Below are 18,313 nucleotides of genomic sequence, written 5' to 3'. Positions count from 1 at the left end.
TCCAGAAAAGTAAAATAAACAAAAATAATTATAAGATGCCCGAGGCACAGAACACTGACACGAGTAACAATGGCTTTGTAGGACAGTGAGATGGAGATTAAGAGATATCTTAATAATTAAATTTTTTATCTTGTAGAGGGACCACACTCCTGTGGCTGTATCAGACTGTCATCCCGTGCTCAGGAAGTGGTGTACAGACCACTTCCTGAGCACGTATTTCACCAACATGTATTTTAAGGAGTGTTCTCGGAAAGTTGTTTTTATTTTAACAGATGATAATATTGTGAAAATGAGTTTACCCATTATCATGGGTAATTTGTCGTGAGGTTTCGTTTCTTGCAGTGAAATAGCATTTATGAAAGTTGGACAGCTAAACTGCTTGATACACACCCAAAGTAATAATGGAAAAGTAACACTTTAGCAACTGGAATATTATTTATTTGTATTGATATTATCTAGTTAGACCTTTGGGATCAATAATGTATTTTTTAATTTGAATAATGATTAAAAAGTAATTTAAATCTTTGAAGCTGTTCTTAATGCAGGTTTTGCTTTACCTTGTAACATAGCACAAAAAAAGCAAAGGCACTCGTTATTGGAACTTAACATTGTGGACAAGGTTCAAGTCCTTGGACTGCCCTGTTCTGTCAGGTGAAGGTAAAAGTTTAAAAGCATTAAACCTCCTGTAGTGGGAACATTTTAAGGTTGCTATGATTATTAACTGAAGCTATGCATAGCAGTATTATGATTCTTGTGTGATGCATGAGCTCAGAGAAAAGGTTTGTTATGGCCCAGGGCCTTAAGGGCTGGGCTGTGGGTATTGCTTTTCTCTGTCTTTGTGCTCCTCCTCTTTGCAGGTGTTGCTGATCCGTTGATTTGGAGCGCAGAGTATTTGAACCTGGCTATCTCCACTCTCTGGGTCACCTTCAGTGTTCACTCTGCTGCTTGACTGCTGTAGGGTTTTGTTGCCAGGCCTCAGCTCTTCTCCTTTTGCACATTTGAGTCGTCTTTGTTTTTGCACTTCAACTGTTCCAAATGCACTCATTAAACACATCTAAGCTTTTGCATCACACTACTGATACTGACATTCATAATCCATTGTTTTTTCTCTTAATAAACATTCCTTTTTATGCACTTGAGCCACTGCATGGTCTCCCGCTTTGTTGAGACTTTGAGCCAATGGTAACAGGCTTCTGAAAGGGTTTAGTTTCTCTGGCCTCAGCATTACAATGAAGTCATTGGGTTGTTCTATATCTCTCTAGGCTCCTAGTGAAAGAAGACATGTGTTCGCTCTCTGTTCTGTAACCAAGATGATCAGGGATGTCTAAGTCAAATACACAGAGGGCCCAAAAAACTAATTAGCTGCAAGCCGAGGGTCGGATTGGTTCTACATTTATTAAAATATATTGAAATAATTGCACAAAGCCTGTTGAACCAAGACCCAACACAGTGTACATTATTTAATAATTAAATGAATAAAGCAATATTTTCTTATGGATCTGTCAGTAATTTCAAATGATTCCATTTTTCAACAGGCAAACAGGCAAAAACAAACTTCCTTCAAAAGTTTGTTTCCTCTGGAAACATTTCTTAATATTGTTCAAATGATAGCAGCACATACAAAAATAATTGCTACACAAACCAGCTACAAAAATTTAGGATTAATCATTTTTGTCTGATTTGAAGACAAATTTAAAGAAACCATCTAAGTTTGATAAGTACGAGTTGAATAAATTTTTGCTGTAGCATTATCTAAAATTGGTTTTAAAATATTCTCACAAAGCCCAGGAGTTAATTATATGCGGAACGGTTCTGCTTAATATTCTAATGTCACATAGTCTGATGTGTCATCAGGCGCTTTTGGAACTTTTGTCAATAAGAGAGGAGTTCTCTGAATTCTCACAGTTGTATCGATTCATTTACAAGAGAAAGTCAGACTTTCAGAGACGTGAACGTTCAACTAAACGATGGAAAACGATCAAAGTAAGTATTTTTGTTTTTTAATTTAGTGACACAAAGAAAACAGAGCTCATTTCTGTGTAAGATTTACTCTGTTTTTTTAACAAAACATCAAATTATTTTAGTTTCTTTTGAGTCTCCGTTGTTCATTTGTTCTTGGGTCATAGTCACAAGATTTATTTTCCCCAATTGCACAATCTGCAGTGCTCCAAAATATTTTTCTGCCAATGTAAGTCGTATAACTTGAGTATCCCAACTCGAAGAAACCAAACACACAAATGCTCCTCAACAATTGAGGAGGTGAATCAACATGAAATGCAAACCCATTTTCTGTTTAAGGTTGTGAGTAAACTGCTATTGAGCTCAAATCATTTTAGTTACTTTTGAGGCACCAATTTATTTATTTTTGCATATTTGACAATTTCATTCAGTAAACAGGAAAACAGTATCAAAATAATAATAAGTTTTGCACATTTTAAAGCCATTTTATGGTTTTCACTTTAAATATTAAATTTACTGTGACAGAAGATTAATAATCTGATCAGCTATTGATCCGGCCTAAAATCTGACTTTGTGACTGACTTTGTAAAGAGTTTCAAAGTAGACCTTCTGTCCTGGGGCGATCCTAACATGTTTGGCATCCTGGGTGGAGCCCCCCGTGCCCCAGACTGTACTCAATATTAACAATTTCCTAAATTGTTAATAGCAAGTTAAAATACTTAACTTTTTTTCCTTTGCAATTAGACTGAAATACATAAAATAGCTTCAAAATCACAAACTTCTGCAAGTGTGGGGGAAACCAATCTGTTCCAGTTTAACCTGGTTGCCATGGCTTCAAGACAACAAACAGGGCCAATCTGACCTACGTCAACGGGTGTTACGTCGATTCGCGTTTCCCCAACAGATACGGTTCCCCCAGCGCTCATAACAAGCACGCGCTTATCCACCGCTTTCATCTAGACTAGAGAACTACGTAGGGAACGTGAACTACGTAGCGAACGTGAACTACGTAGCGAACGTGAACTACGTAGCGAACGTGAACTACGTGGCGAACGTGAACTACGTAGGGAACGTGAACTACGTGGCGAACGTGAACTACGTAGAGAACGTGAACTACGTAGAGAACGTGAACTACGTAGAGAATGTTAGCATGTAGTTTTCTCTCTCTCTAAATATATATCAATCTATATATATTTCTATCTATCTATCTATCTATCTATCTATCTATCTATCTATCTATCTATCTATCTATCTATCTATCTATCTATCTATCTATCTATCTATCTATATTTATAGATAGATAGATAGATAGATAGATAGATAGATAGATAGATAGATAGATAGATAGATAGATAGATAGATAGATAGATAGATAGATAGATAGATAGATAGATAGATAGATAGATAGATAGATAGATAGATAGATAGATAGATATAATACATGATGCTTTGTGCCAGTCAGCGACCTCTCTTCCATTACTTTGTCTTTTCTCTTTTTGTGCAGCTGTACCAAAACGAAGCCTTCGTTTATCAATAAATGGTTACTATGACTTTAATGGGAACCAACAATATCATACCGAGAGACAAGAGTTCGGTTTATGATGTAAGCTGTTTTTCTTTTTAGCTTCTATGTTTAACAGTCATCTACTGATTAATGCACATATTTAAACAATTGTATTTTTCCATCTTGTGCCAGTGGGAGGCGAAAGAAACGCCCATTGAACAGACTGATAGGAGAGAGTGACGAGGAAGACGATATGAAAGAGGAGATGGCCACCCTGATGCAACGTCCTGGGATTATAGTTGTCATCTTGCTCTTTTTTGGTAAATACTCAACAATCAATTTGAAAGTGTTGTAGAAAGTCTGCATTTTTTATGTTATGTCATTGACTATCATCTTCTGCTCATGTTCCTCAGGATGTACCTGCCTACTTTCTGCTCTGCACTTGAGATATTCAGAGTCACTAGTTCCACTTTCTTTACTGGATATGGTAGTTTTTATCTTCCTAACTTTATTTCTGAATTAAATATTCTAATAAGCTGTTAATTGTAATGTTGTGAAAAACTTTCTGTCTCAGGATAAGTGTCAGGAAAAGCTCCCAGAGAGTTACCACCAAGATCTGCTGGAGATGAAGAAGAAGTTTGAATACCTTCTACCGCAAGCAGATCTCTGGCCCAACTTTGCTCTGGAGTCACAAGGTGAGCGACTAGAAATAAGATCACAAACCAGATTGCAAATTTTCAGTATTTAGCTTTCTTAACTCAATATTTCTGTTTTTTGTGCAGGTGCAAGAGTTGTGTACACAACACCACTGAAACATATCAGAGCTTCAGGTCATGCAAATTGTTTGGGATACCTTTAAATCAACAACCTTTGGGCCCAAACATTGTCATTCAGGTCTGAATAACACTCAGAACATTAATTGAATATAAGGCAGAGTCGTATTTCTTTTTGATAAATATTAGGCTTTACAATTTTCTTTTCTCTTAGTCTTGGTACCCCCCCTAAACTTTGTTTTGTACTCTTGACTTCAGGGAAGGACTCATCTGAATCCTGGAGAATGCTGGGCATTCGCAGGTTTCCCAGGAAGTTTGTCTGTTGAACTGTCCCACAAGGCCATTGTGACTCATGTGTCTGTAGGTCACATTCCAAAGATGATATCCCCATCTTTCACAGTTTCTAGCGCTCCAAAGGAATTTTCTGTTTATGTAAGTCAAGCAACACCACACGTATCACACATATGTCCACATATAAAGGAGATTTAAACTGTGTTAGCAATACGATATCACCTGATCTTATGCAAACTTTCTGTCTGCACAAAGGAATTTTCTGCTTATCTCAGAATATGATACGTTTTAGATAAACAAATTAACTTTCACATATATAGAAAGAACAAGATAATGAACTAGATTTCTATCTGATTTTGTCTCAGGGAAAGAAGAATATAAAAGAAAAGGAGACTTTCTTGGGAAGTTTTCAATATAAAGAAGATGGCGACAGGATTCAGACCTTCAAACTTCCTGTAAATATGTCAAACTAATGTTTTATTAACCGAATACAACAGTTCTTACAGAAGCTCAGAGTGATTTACCCTGTTATAAATATTGGTCATTTTTCCTACATACAACCATAAGGTTCTTCACACCAACTTTATTATGTCTTGACAACAAAATACATCAATCTGTTTTCACAAAACAATCGTCTTAATTGCCTCACAATAAGAAACAAATCAAAATAAACCCAGGGTTTACTAGATAACATTTGGTTTTCTGATTAGGAAGATATTAGTATAATTCCAAGGTATCTTGAAAAATCTATGCAAAATATATTTACAGCAAGGCAAGTTGAACTGGGCTTCCATGCACTTGAAGCAGATCTCCTTTGTTTACATTGTCTTGTGTAATTGTAGCTATGGATTATTAATCTAACCCTGCTAATTTGTATTTCTCTTGGCTCACAGGATGATAACACTGACTCCTTCACCTATGTTAGCATACAGGTGAACAGCAACTGGGGTCATCCAGAGTACACCTGCCTCTATAACTTTAGAGTGCATGGTGAACTTGCCCCATGAAGAGGATACCATCATATATCTTCCATATATGTATTGTTTATGTTTAATTAATTAATTTTGTAAATATTTTTATTTAAAGAGTGAACACAGTCCTCACAGCAACCAGTGTCTGGGCCTCAAAGCCTGGACCTCCCCAGTTCCCGGTGTCAGTGTCTGGGCCTCAAAGCCTAGACCTCTCTAGTGGCTGGTGTCGGAGCCTGGACCTCCCCAGTTCCCGGTGTCAGTGTCTGGGCCTTGCCAGTTCCCGGTGTCAGTGTCTGGGCCTCTCCAGTTCCCGGTGTCAGTGTCTGGGCCTCGCTAGTTCCCGGTGTCAGTGTCTGGGCCTCGCCAGTTCCCGGTGTCAGTGTCTGGGCCTCGCCAGTTCCCGGTGTCAGTGTCTGGGCCTCAAAGCCTGGACCTCGCCGGTTGCTGGTGTCGGAGCCTGGGCCTCGCCAGTTCCTCGCCAGTTCCTCGCCAGTTCCTGGTGTCGGAGCCTGGGCCTCGCCAGTTCCTGGTGTCGAGCCTGGGCCTCGCCAGTTCCTCGCCAGTTCCTGGTGTCGGAGCCTGGGCCTCGCCAGTTCCTCGCCAGTTCCTGGTGTCGGAGCCTGGGCCTCGCAGTTCCTGGTGTCGGAGCCTGGGCCTTGCTAGTTCCTGGTGTCGAAGCCTTGGCCTTGCTAGTTCCTGGTGTCGGAGCCTGGGCCTTGCCAGTGTCTGGTGGCTTGTGTGGAAACTGTTTTCTTGTTTCAGAATTTCTGTTCCAGTTTAGTCTCATCGTGTTACTTTTTGCCTGTGTTTTTTTTTATTTTTGCCCTCTTGAAGCCAGCCAGCCTCGGCAGATGGCTGCTCATCCTGAGTCTGGTTCTGCTGGAGGATTCTTCCTTTTAAAGGGAGTTTTCCTCTCCACTGTTGCCTTGTGCTTGCTCAGGATGGGGATCCCTTGGATTAAACATCCATCGCGATCTGCTGGTGACCCCTCCGCAGAATCGCCACCTTAACGTGGTGGAGGGGTTTGAGTATCCCTGTGACCCAGATGTGATTTTGTCTTGAGGTTCAGCCTTCAGTGAGGCTTCCCAGGGCAGGTTGCCATTGGGAGGGATGAGACTAGAGCGATTCAACATTTTCAGTGAAGGACTACCAAAGGGATCAGGCAGTTAGGAAATGAACAGGATAGAATATTTCATCCTGTAATTTCTTTGAGATTTTTCTTGCACTTCCTTACTTAGATATTTTGCCTGTGTGGATGGCCATGTGTGTGTATTTGATCTTGGCAGTTTAGATAAACTGTATGGTTTATCTGATTAACTTACAGTGTAATGTTGATGAAGCCTATCAAAATTTCAAGCCATCTATCAAGCTCCTGACAGGTTAACAGTGCAGATAAAACCTGCACTACACTGAAGGTTTTATCTGCAGTTCTCAAGTTAATGCTCTACTATGCATTGCTATGGGAGCCCCCAGCTAGAAGATTTATGTAGAAACTTAAACAGGGCGTGCCAAAGTGTGCCACTTGGTTGGAACTCAGAAAAAAAAGCTAAAATAAGTATTTTATAGAAAATGCTAATATTAGTGCATCTCGTCTTATCATTAGTGCTATGCTGCCTCCTCTACGCTAGTGGGCGCTGTTTCTAAAGGTAAACTTTTAAATTCAAACAAGATGGTGGCGCCCTGTGAGCCCCGTGCAGGACTGAAGACACGAATCCGACATCAAAATAAACGAATACAGATAAACTAAGCGTAACAGCATTAACACAGGTATGTTTAAAACAGTAACGCACTTCTTTTATATCGTTAGCGTGTGAAAAGACATCGAAAGGTAACATTGGTTTATATAAATCAGAAACATGTCGATATAAACCCATTTTAAAATGGTCTGAGAATTACAGCTTCTGAAGCCTGCAGTAACAAACCCCAAAAGAGACGAAAGGCCATTTTTATAACGATAGACTGTATATGTTGTTCCTGCACAGGATGAGTAACGAAGTGACGTTTAATACAGAATTGTTGAGCAATAATTTTATCTGAAAGAACTGATGGTTTTCTCAATAACAGCTGTCTGACACTGCAGTTAAAGTCAAGAAAGGAAAATGAAGCTCTTTTTTTAAGTATAACAATAAACTGGATTTTATTTCCTTATGTTCAGGTTTGTGGCATTTAAGTTGAAGTTTCAGAAAACTATTTATTAGAGAAACAGAAAAAATTATTGACTCTTACATGTTCTGTATGACTGTTAGATTTATTTATCTGTTAGTCAAACAGATAAATAAATCTGGCCTCAAAGCATAAATGGCCACAAACTTTGAGTTTTATGACTCCTGGTGCAAGAGAAGACTCATTTTTAAACAGGAGAGGCTTATTCGTCAAATTTGTGTTACTGTCGTGGGATCAGAGAAAATTGTACAGGTTGAGGAAAGGATTTAATGAGGAGCAAATCAGCAATGGTTGAAAAATAAGACAAAAAATATATTTAGGAATCCAGAGACAGCGTTACATAAAGATCATAGTGAGGAATGTTGCTGAAAATACAGAAAAGTTTCTGTGTTAAGTTGATTTTTCTTGTTTTACTATCTAGATGAGCCATGGCACCTGCAGCAAAACTATCTAAGAAAGCTCGCAGAAAGCAGATCCAGAGCAAGGCCTCCTTCACGTCACCCTTCAGTGCAAAATGGAGCCCACTTTTACCCAAAGACAAGGATTTCATCCTGAGAACTTTAAAGGACAAATTAATTGCCACAGGCCTCAAGAAGGAAGAGGTGAAAAAGCCTCACCAGTGGAGGAAAACGATGGAGAATAAACCAGATGCTGCTGCGGAACCTGTTCCCCAGGCGAGCGAGGAGGCGCAGGGGCCCAACCCGACCAGAAACGGCTGGACAGATACGGCGGCCAGACGGCAGCTGGCCATCGGCATCAACGAGGTCACCAAGGCACTGGAGAGGAACCAGCTGCAGCTGCTGCTTGTTTGTAAGTCCGTCAGACCGCAGCTCATGACGGACCACCTGATCGCTCTCAGCGCGACCAGATTCGTGCCGGCCTGCCAGGTGCCCCGCCTGAGCGATAGCGTGGCGGAGCTGCTGGGGCTCAAAAGCGTCCTCGCTCTGGGGTTCAGACGGTGTTCGTCTGAAGACGAGGAGATGTTCAGAGACACGGTGGATGCCATTACACCCAGAGTGCCCTCACTGGAAGTTGATTGGCTGACACATGAAGCAGCTGCAGTGCCAGCTGATCTCACGGCTGACCTGGAGGAGGAAGAGGAGAAAGAGGAGCAGGGGAAGGAGGAGGAAGGTGGGACAAGAGCACAAAAACGGAAACTGGAGCTTGAACCTGAAATCACAGACTCTGCCTTGTCTTGCACTCTGCTGCCTCTGAAAGTAAAGAGAATTGTTCCAAACCCCGATAAGAAAAGAAAAATAAAACTGCAGAAACAGAAATGAAAGATCTTCACATGTTTCTTCTCGTTTTATTTTATTTGCATATTGGTGGAACTTGAGGTTCCAGCCATCATAACAGCTTCAATCGTATCAGTTTTGATGAAAGTTTAGCTTTCAATTAATTGATCTTTTTACTGTTTTGTGATAAAACATTAGTTTTCAGCTGCGTCGTTGTGGTATTTCTTCTTTCATGAACCTTATTTATAATGCTTAAAAGCTGTTCTGCAAAATCTAATAAAAGACCATTCTGTTCAAGTTAAGACCGGATGCTTTGTGTTTTATTTCTAAGTTTTCTTGCATGAGTTGAAATATGTGAAATCTCAAAAATTTCAAAGGAGCAAGTTGTGATCTTAAGAATTCATAAAAGTATGTTTATGAATATATATATGAATGATAAAGTACTTAGTTATGCAATAGTCATTATTTAACTTTAAATATGCTGTTAGAACCAGATATCCACATGGTGTTTTTAATCTGCAATCCAACTGTTTCTATAAAAATCAAACTTACTTTATAGTGAATTTGTCACCAAGACTTTCATGTTTGTTCTGTAGTATGTAGTTTTTAAAGCTATAATAATATGTCTCTAACACATAATGAACACGTTGCAACTTAAATGCAACTCGCAGGTGTCAGAATGTGCCAATCTGCCAATAAATGCGAACACCAGCTGATTATACACAAAACAGAGTTAGCATGTTGTTCCTTTACGTTTCTGAAAACATTTAGTTGATTTCTTCAGTGGAAATCAAAACTTTAAAAAAAAAACAAAACAAAAAAACATCTAACTGGAGGACATCGTTAAAATAAATCTCAGCATTGACCGAAAAAAGAAACGCCATCTGAGCCACGTACCTTTTTAAAATTTAAGAGTTTATTCAATCAAATATCCATGCTGGTATAGCTGATGTGTTGTAACAGACTGGTATTTGCACTGGGTTTATGCCTAAATGATGCTGGTACAGGTTCTTCAGCTTTTTCACAGTTTACAATGGTTCTAAATTAAAAACATTGTTCTTCAGTGTGACTGGATGTTAACTCGGACATACACTCATCGCCCGACCTTGCAGATCTCCTAAAGGAAAAAAAGAAAATAAAAACAAGGCGGTTGTCTCAGCCACTGAAGCTTGTGGCTGTAAACCATCAATGCTGGAGTCAACATGGGAGCAGAACCGACAGAGTTCATCCGAGCCGCTGCAGGCAACACGAGGCACGCCGCCGATGCAGAAACCGGTTTTCAGAGTGAAATGAATGACTGTAGCATCTCCTTGTGAGGTGGACTCAAGAGCTTTTACTGACCAATGATTGTGTCCCGTTCTGGCCAATCTTTATGGAATGTGAGAAAAACAAATACAAAATGAGCAATTAAAAATAGAATAAAAATCATAACAAACAAAAAAAAAAGCAGATGCTGCCTGTTTGTCTTACATTTTGCAGAGTCACAAACATTAAACCACCAAAAAGAAGGTAAAACAAAAACAGAGACGCCACCTTAAAACAAGTGGTTGGTCAAAGACTTTGCTCAGCTGCTAAATACCCTCAAAAACATACGGGGAGAAGAGAGAGTTGATGTTTTACATTAACAAATATAACAACTTCTATACATCTAGCTGCACATCACACTAAAACAAAATGACCCACTACATATTTTAATGTCTTAAAGAAAAGAAAAAGGTTTTCAGAAAGCCAAGACAAAATGTGTGATGAACTTACGGAAATGTATCAAATGTTTCCTTCGACTTCTTGATTCATTAAAGTTTGATTTCATAACCCAGGTTCAGGTCATCCAGTGGTTGGCTTTAAAAGTTTTGACATATTGATATATATTGCACATCAGAACCAGTGGCCACTTTATAGTAGCTTATCTGTACCAGAGAATTTCTCTGTCAAGTTTTTTTGCAAGTGGCAATGGCTAAACTAAAAACAACAGACCGCGGTTGCTTGACTGCTCCATTTTGAAGCCAATAATCAATTTAATTTGAACAAAACTCCCAATCAAAATGAAACATATTGCCTTTTAGAGCTTCTGCTAACTGGAAAGTGTACCAAAAACAGCAGTGATGGAGTGCAACAGTAAATGCTACCACATGTATGGGTTTAATGTTAAAATGACAAAAAGTCAGCTTTATAACGGAAAACAGGTCCCACCATTTGTCAAAACCAAACGTCTAAGATCTTTATAAGCGAACCATTTGACTTGTTTGTAAAATTGTGCTTCATCGATGCTGTACATTCGTCATTAAAAAGCCACCGACTTCCACACAACTTAAGAAGAAGAAGGTTTTAGATCAGCCCTCACAAACCTGCAACTCGAACTACAGGAATAAATGTGGTTTTGTTTTCAATGTAAACTACGCGTTACCGTTCTTGTGTTGTCTTGTACGAGATTTCCTTAGTTACATACGTGTACTGAAGAAAAAGTGTTTCGGTAGGAGTCCGAAACACTTTTTCTGACCGTTTCTAATCCTAGATAGGCCTAAAACCGCCACATGACTGACCACAGTGATATGAAAACAGAGTCAATACATGGCGCAGCGGCACGATGGAGGACCGGACAGGATAAACATGTAGAAAGGTAACTGCCTCGTTGATCATCATTTACATAGGTATATGAACAGGTATTTCATACAAGCCCCCTGCTGACAATGTCTGTAGAGAATGAAGAAATAGAAACAAAATTCACAATGCCAAGGCATCCTCTGAAACGTCCGAGCGTCGTGTTTTGGGAGCGGGAGCGCATGTCAACAGCACTGTAACTGTAAGGATATCTCAGGCATAGCATGACTTCACATTCAGGATGATGATTGAGGAGCTTTCGCCTCCGGGTTGCCTGCGGGAGTTCTTAATGAGACCACCGCCCGGTCATGAGGTTGGTTGACTTGTGGAAGATGTCGCTGTCGAGCTCGGGCGACCCGCAGGTCCAAGTGAGGAGAATCCAGAAGCCAACATTAACGACGCCCGTTTGTGGAGCAGCAGTGAAAACGAGCCGCTATTGGAGGACGAGACCGACCTGAAACACGAGCGCCAGCAGATTGTTAGATGAGCTCTAACCCTACATTTACTAATCAACACTGAAAAGATCCGACGTCAATAAATACAATGGAACTCTTGATAAAGTCGGCCTTAAAACTTTGCAAAAACTTGAGTTGTTTTCAGAGATTCAATGGATCATCCTTGTGGAACAGTTCATGATAGTGTGCATCATCAGTTTTAGTTTCTGTGTTCAGTTTATAGCATAAAATGCTAAAGTTCACAATGAGTCTGAGTAAGCCAATCCTACACGCTGCAGTCTGAAGGAAGGAAGCAAGAAACAAAGACAACGAAGAAAAATAAAGCAGACAGGAAAAGAAGATATAGGACACAAGGAAAGACGAAGCACAAAAAGGGGAAGACAGAAGGAAAGAAGAACTGGGAAAGACAGGAAATCTAGCGAAAGAATAAATGGAAGACACACAAAAGAACAACTAGGACATATTGGCGGTGAGGGAGAAAATAAATCATGAAAGTACAAATATTTATTATTCTACTCTTATTTGCTTTTTGCATTCTTATCCCAGATATAGAAATTAAATGCTATACTTTTGAGGTATCTATAGGAACCCTGTTCAATGTTCCATTCACATTGTTCAAGTACTGAAACATGTTTTCTGACAACACAGAGACCAAAATATCCTCAAATTAAAATGATGAGATGCAAAAGGTGTTGCGGTGAGATGCTGCTGACCTTATCAGGATCCATAGGGGGACATTTCCAATTGTAGAGGTAATACTGCAGATTTCCATCTCCTATGCCGAACTTCAGCTTCTCCAGAAACACCTTGTTCTCCATCAGATCCAAGGCATTGAAAACGTCAAAACCTTTCTGTCAAACACACACACAACAAACACTGAGATGACGAGTCTTTGGTTTCTACATTTAATTACATGCAGTTCAGATATGTTGCATACGCTGTTTAAAAAGCGACGTCACGTTCACTTTCAGAAAATATTCTCTGCCTTTCTTTACTCAGATCAATTAAAAGGAATGATTTGGTGACGACAAACGATCTAAACCACAAACAGTTGACTGCTTTAAGAGAGAAAAACTGCTGGAACTGAGGTTTTTGGTAGGAAGTAGCTCGTTACCATTTTTGCCAGGATCAGTGCATCATTCATTAAGTCCAGTAGTGGCGTTACAGTATGAACACTGTAGAATGAGTAAGCTGCCTTCAGGCTCCTATGTAGAGGGTGATGCATCACAGTTGAGGGTAATGTGTAGAAACTAGTAAAGTCTGTCAGTTCGCCCCCTGCAGTCTGAAAGAGAGAACAGCACGTCATTTCATAAGAACAGCAACAAAGAGTTGTTAGCTTGAGGACAGGAAGTAGATGCACAGACCTCTACAACATAAGTGTCAATTATGTTTTCCTGCGGTAAGAACCAGTGAGCAACTTCTTCTTCTCCCATGGACGGTGCGAGGTGGAAACGTCTCAGGTATTTCTGCAGCAGCTCAGTGACCTGGTGGAGGTCACGTCTCTCCATCAGCCGCAGGCCTCGAGTCTTAGTGATCTTTATGCCACAAAGGAGCAAAAACGGTTGTTTATTTTCTCTTACTAGAAGAAAAAAAGTGAGATCAGTGGAATTATTTACATCTGGTAGCCTGTAGAGCTTCATGGTTCTTTGCAACGTCATGTTTCTGCTAAGATGGGAAAATTTCACTTCCACCAGTTTCCTCGGGTTCAACGAACGATGCCAGTACCTGAAAAAAAGAAAAGAACAGGGTAGTGAAATGGGAAGATGCCGTGCCACCATGTTCTACATCGAGCACGGTTCGTCATACCTGCATGTAGACACGGGTTTAGGGAGCACAACTCCAGCTGTGTACACCGCCTGGAATATTCCCTCCAGGTTCACCCTCCGCGTTATCTCTCGGATCAGCACAGGAGCGACACGCTTCGAACGCAGCTTCTTATGAACACAAAGGAAGTTGATTTCTACCATCTTCTTTGTCCTGCACCAACAAGGGAAGACGAGGGTTGAATCACTGCCCGAGTTGCTGCAGAACCTATAGGCCCGGTTAGATGAGCTCACGTGTCATAGACGCGTATATCTGCAGGGATGGCACTGATGAACCCAACAAGCTTCTTATTTGAGGACACTCGTACTCCACAGTGCCACTGCGGTAACCAACCAGGTGGACGCAGAGCCCTGAGGGACAGCGACATGTTCAGCAAGTGGATAATAAAGTAAAAGCAAAAAGGCTTATGAGAAGATTACACTGACTCGTCATGAAAAATGATATGTTGTTAATTTGGAGCTTTTAAAGATTCACTTGAACTTTTTATTGTTTCAGCATGGAACAATTACACAGCAGAAAACTTCAGTGATTACCGTGTATTTTATTTCAACCAAACAAGCTCAAAAATATCCCAAACCCTTTGATCAGTCTTTTTGTTCAGTTTTTTCTCAGTCGCTTTGGTACATTTCTCAGATAAGAAGTAACTTTTTGGCCATGACATCAAGCATGTTTTTGGAGGATTCCAAACCTAAGAACAGGCACGGTGGAGGTAGCATCATACTGAGGGTTCGACTGTTTCACAACAAGTTGTTAAGATTTCTGGAAGATAAATTGTCCCAGAAGTAACAGAGGAAAGCAATAGTGTTGTTTTGAGACCATTTTCAAGAAATATGTTAATCGTATAATAACACAAGTACACAAATATCAATAAACTTTTATTCCTAACAAACATTTTTCACTGGAATCAAAGACGGAATTTGACATTCAGTCTTTGATTAGCTGAACAAGAGAAGAGAGACATAAGAAAAACAATCATGCAAATGGAAACGACACAGAATTGGTTTTGTAGCACTAAAAGCAAACTAAGAACAATAAAGTGTATTTCTATTCTTCGAACATTAAGCTTCTGAAATGGTCCTAATCTTAACCCGTACTGAAAATGTGTCGTTTGAGCATAAAAGATAGTTTGTGCCAGCAAGCCAGTCAATTTTAATCAAGTACACCAATTATGTCAATAATGGTGGTTAAATAGCCACACAAAAATGTAACAGAACCTTGTTGATGTCTACAAAAAGGCTGTGGGGTCTCTGATACGTACTAAAAGAGAGTCGTCCTAATATTAGTGAAGCTATATGTATATTTTTGACTCAGAATGTACAATTTATCCCTGCAAAGATTTGAGAAAATCTGAATAAAGTCACATTTTCACACCAAGTTCTTAAGGACTACACAATGGTTCATATACATAACATTATGATATTTATTCACACGATGAGTGCATGTAAACTTCTCAGCAGCACTGTAATCAAATGCAGAAGGTACTTACCATTTGAGAAAGTTTGGTGAATAATCAAATCTGAACATGTTGTCATCATCCTCCACATAGTTTTCATTTAACAACGTGTACAACTCTTTCAACTACAACCAGAAAGACACCTTGAATTAGATCATTATTAGTGACCTCATTAGTTTCTTCCACCCCAATACAAGCATCCCACTTACTACATCTGCATTACTAAGATCCAAAGTGTCCCACATAAAGCCTTGAGGTAAAGAATATGGCTCCTGTCTGATGTTTTCTTTGTCAGCTTCAATTGGACCGTGGCTTGTCACGACTTCATCTACAAAAATAGCACATCTCTCTCTCAGTGGCGCATTATTTTCCAAACAACACAAGAAGAAGGAGAACATTTTCTATATTTAAAACTTTATTTTAAAGAGTGCAGAAGAGCTGAGTGGTTAAATCCTGCTTGTGTTGGTCCTAAGGTGACCGGGTGTCCCCATAACATGAGCCCTGCTCAGAGATGGGCAAGAGTTGGGATGGAAACTGCTTAATATAATGACTCACAAGGGAAAAGCTTGGACGTGCAGTATAGCTAACACTCTTCTGCAGCACTGCACCCTGAGCAACTCAGATAAAATAAAAGTCATTAGTTAGAAAATGAATGTCCTTCGTAAACAGTTGCTAAACAAAACAGCGTTTACTGCAGCACAGCAGCCATTGATTGTAAATGTATTTGCTGACTTCATTTGAAACTTACTTAACTTTGGGACAGGCTGGGTGTCCCAGAACTGGTATTTGTGCTTGGTTGCCTCATCGATACTCTTTGTTGGACCCTGGCAGGACAGCAGTTCCATGGCTCTTTGGATGTCCTGGAGCTTCTGAATGGGCAAGCCAGGGTTCTGAAAGCATAAAAATGACATTATGTAACCCGTTAAGCTGCGTTGGTCAGGTCATTTTTTTCCTGCACAATGTGTGATGGTTTGACTGCTTTTATCAAGTTAATTTGGCTTTCTGGACTCAAGTCTAGTTTATAGAATAAGTAGGAGTTGAGTATGCAAACAACTGTATATCCTGAAGTTGTAGCGTTACAGAAGTATTTACGCTTTGAAATTTGTCACATTTCTTCACTTTACAACCGCATACTTCAAAGTAGTGTACCAGTAAAGTTCAGGGCAAGTAATTTGCTTCACAAGTTATATAATCAAAACAAGTAAAGTGCCATAAAGTTTAAAAAAAAATAACACTGTTCAATACATCACCACAAAATGGAAAGAATACAGCACAACCTAAACTGATAGAAAGGATGAGGAAAGAAATATGAAGCATCCAAAACTTTTTTGTGCAAATTGCAATGTGGGCTAAGAAAAAGAATGTTATCTCCCAACCACATCATGGTGTGGGGGATGGATGTCCTCCTCAGGAGCAGAAACAGCTGGTGTGACGTGATGGAAAGATGGAGTTCAAACTGCACAAAGGTGGATTCTTAACACAACTAAGGCGACTTCTGAAGGCAACAAGTTGCCTTTATGTGGCGGAATGAGAGTAAAGAAAGATGAATATGAATGCACTCAACATTATTTGCAATTTCAGTCAGAAAATCAATTATTAAAAATGCTCAAAAGGTCTTTATAACTTTTCAATTATACTTTGTGTTGGTATGTCATATAAAATCAAAATAAAAGACATTGATAGGGAAAAAAATATTCAAAAGGTATGAAAAGTTTGTTCTTTTTTCTTTTACATAACTAATATGGTGCAGTCGTTCAGCTCATCATTCTCAACAGACCTTGATTTCCTGAGAGTCAGAAGCAGAGTCAGATTTGGCTCCAGAGCCCGAGCTGGGCTTCTCTTTTTTCCTTTTCTGCTTCTTCTTCTTCCGCTTCGCCCCCAGCTCTCCGCCCGGACTGCTGCACAGATACACAACACGCGGGACAAAAAAATGACCAACTGACTCTGCTGGACACACACACACACAAAGCTAACCTGAGCTACAGCAGCCACTGACAGCTGAGCTACTTGCTGTTAGCCAACTAACGGTTCGCTCTAATGGCTGTCATGTCATCCAGGCGGCTAAAATACCAAATAAGGTCACATATTCTAGCGATATAAAACAAGTTAAACTAAAAAATAAATAAAAAATCTCTAAACAATTGCCTGTTTGTCGCTTGGTTGTGTTTGTGCCAGCTAACATTGACTAGCTAGCTGCGCTAGCCTCACACATATAAACAGGCTGTTCGCAATAACGTTAGAGCGTTTCTCCCCCCGCACCCGACGGGACAGGCCGCCCTCACCCCTGCATATGCTCATTCTCCTCTTCGTTGTCTCCGTCTATCCCGCACGTATCCTGGTCGTCCAGCTCCAGGCTCTGCTGGCTTGCCGCGGACTCACTGTCCTCCGCCATCATCAAGATGCTTAAAAAACTGCCAGCTAGCGGTTTTTTTAGAGGCTCACTGACAGGAGGCGAGAGATGGGGGGAAAAAAAATAAAAACAAAGAAAGTATGGGGAGGGAAATAGCACCCCCTAGAGGATAAGGGAGGTGGAACTGACATTTATCAAAACCCATATACACACAGACCAAATTTACCAGGGGGAGCAGAGGTCAATGTTTTTTTGTTGGTTCGCTTTAATGACATATGAGGACACAATACGAAAAAATGAAAAAGAAAAACCAAACAATATTTAATTGTTTAATATAAGACAACACATGATAATTACTGAAAATTAGCAAGTAAGCAGTCTGATACCAATGTTTTAAGCCCTACAGAAAGCCTGCTGAACAATCAATACCTTCTGAAAAACACACGAACTGGCTGGCTGTGGGGAACATAAAAATAAATTATTGCCTTGTTCTATGTTGTATGGAGAAATACTGAACCAAAAGGATGAAGTAGAGCCTGGGACTCTTTTTGAATTATTATAACCGTTTTCACATGTCAAGGTTTCCCACAGTGTATTGTAAGCCTGGGGGGGCCCACCAGGCTTTACTTGTGCCAACAGCCATTGTTTATTTATTTTAATCGTTGGTGTTGGTAGGTATTAATCTTCCAGTCTTCCAATAACACATAACTATCAAGAGATATTTTCAAATTGCTTAT

At 39.9% G+C, this 18,313-nt stretch overlaps 2 protein-coding genes and 1 long non-coding RNA gene across 4 annotated transcripts; 2 read left to right on the top strand and 1 right to left on the bottom strand.

The window, feature by feature from the left end:
- The first annotated feature begins 3,516 nt into the window (after positions 1-3,516).
- On the top strand, positions 3,517-5,536 carry LOC129371451 (uncharacterized). Its single transcript, XR_008607150.1, has 8 exons — positions 3,517-3,562; positions 3,656-3,783; positions 3,877-3,950; positions 4,038-4,158; positions 4,246-4,357; positions 4,495-4,668; positions 4,893-4,982; positions 5,421-5,536. It is a non-coding gene; the product is annotated as an uncharacterized LOC129371451 (long non-coding RNA).
- A 1,087-nt stretch (positions 5,537-6,623) lies between these two features.
- rpp38 (ribonuclease P/MRP 38 subunit) lies at positions 6,624-9,198 on the top strand. Its single transcript, XM_055047451.1, has 2 exons — positions 6,624-7,265; positions 8,083-9,198. The coding sequence occupies exon 2, from the start codon at positions 8,090-8,092 to the stop codon at positions 8,939-8,941; it is 852 nt and encodes a 283-aa protein (XP_054903426.1). The 5' UTR covers positions 6,624-7,265; positions 8,083-8,089; the 3' UTR covers positions 8,942-9,198.
- A 594-nt stretch (positions 9,199-9,792) lies between these two features.
- nmt2 (N-myristoyltransferase 2) lies at positions 9,793-17,683 on the bottom strand. 2 transcript variants are annotated; one of them, XM_055048038.1, is made up of 12 exons: positions 17,509-17,683; positions 17,004-17,124; positions 15,975-16,116; positions 15,436-15,554; positions 15,260-15,351; positions 14,007-14,123; positions 13,756-13,926; positions 13,566-13,674; positions 13,314-13,484; positions 13,064-13,231; positions 12,663-12,800; positions 9,793-11,948 (listed from the first exon to the last, which is right to left on the bottom strand). In XM_055048038.1, exons 1-12 carry the CDS (start codon positions 17,619-17,621, stop codon positions 11,928-11,930), a joined length of 1,482 nt encoding a protein of 493 aa, XP_054904013.1. In that variant the 5' UTR covers positions 17,622-17,683; the 3' UTR covers positions 9,793-11,927. The 2 variants fall into 2 exon arrangements, with proteins under 2 accessions (XP_054904013.1, XP_054904014.1); XM_055048039.1 differs by having other exon boundaries at positions 17,004-17,121.
- Between the last annotated feature and the right edge of the window lie 630 nt (positions 17,684-18,313).

This window comes from Poeciliopsis prolifica, unplaced genomic scaffold, assembly GCF_027474105.1.
Source record: "Poeciliopsis prolifica strain line A6 unplaced genomic scaffold, Auburn_PproV2 SCAFFOLD026, whole genome shotgun sequence".
NCBI classification, from domain to species: domain Eukaryota; kingdom Metazoa; phylum Chordata; class Actinopteri; order Cyprinodontiformes; family Poeciliidae; genus Poeciliopsis; species Poeciliopsis prolifica.
The sequence above is the reverse complement of the archived record's forward strand: the minus strand, read 5'-3'. Positions and strand labels throughout refer to the sequence as shown.

Bases quoted from the DNA above. Each gene is read 5' to 3' on its own strand.
- nmt2 (XM_055048038.1), bottom strand. From the start codon at position 17,621: ATGATGGCGGAGGACAGTGAGTCCGCGGCAAGCCAGCAGAGCCTGGAG. The intron at 13,675-13,755 runs GTATGACGAACC...TCTTTTTTTCAG, and splicing joins AAACCCGTGTCTACATGCAG to GTACTGGCATCGTTCGTTGA. The intron at 13,232-13,313 runs GTCTGTGCATCT...TCTCTCTTTCAG, and splicing joins TTGACACTTATGTTGTAGAG to ACTGCAGGGGGCGAACTGAC.
- rpp38 (XM_055047451.1), top strand. From the start codon at position 8,090: ATGGCACCTGCAGCAAAACTATCTAAGAAAGCTCGCAGAAAGCAGATC.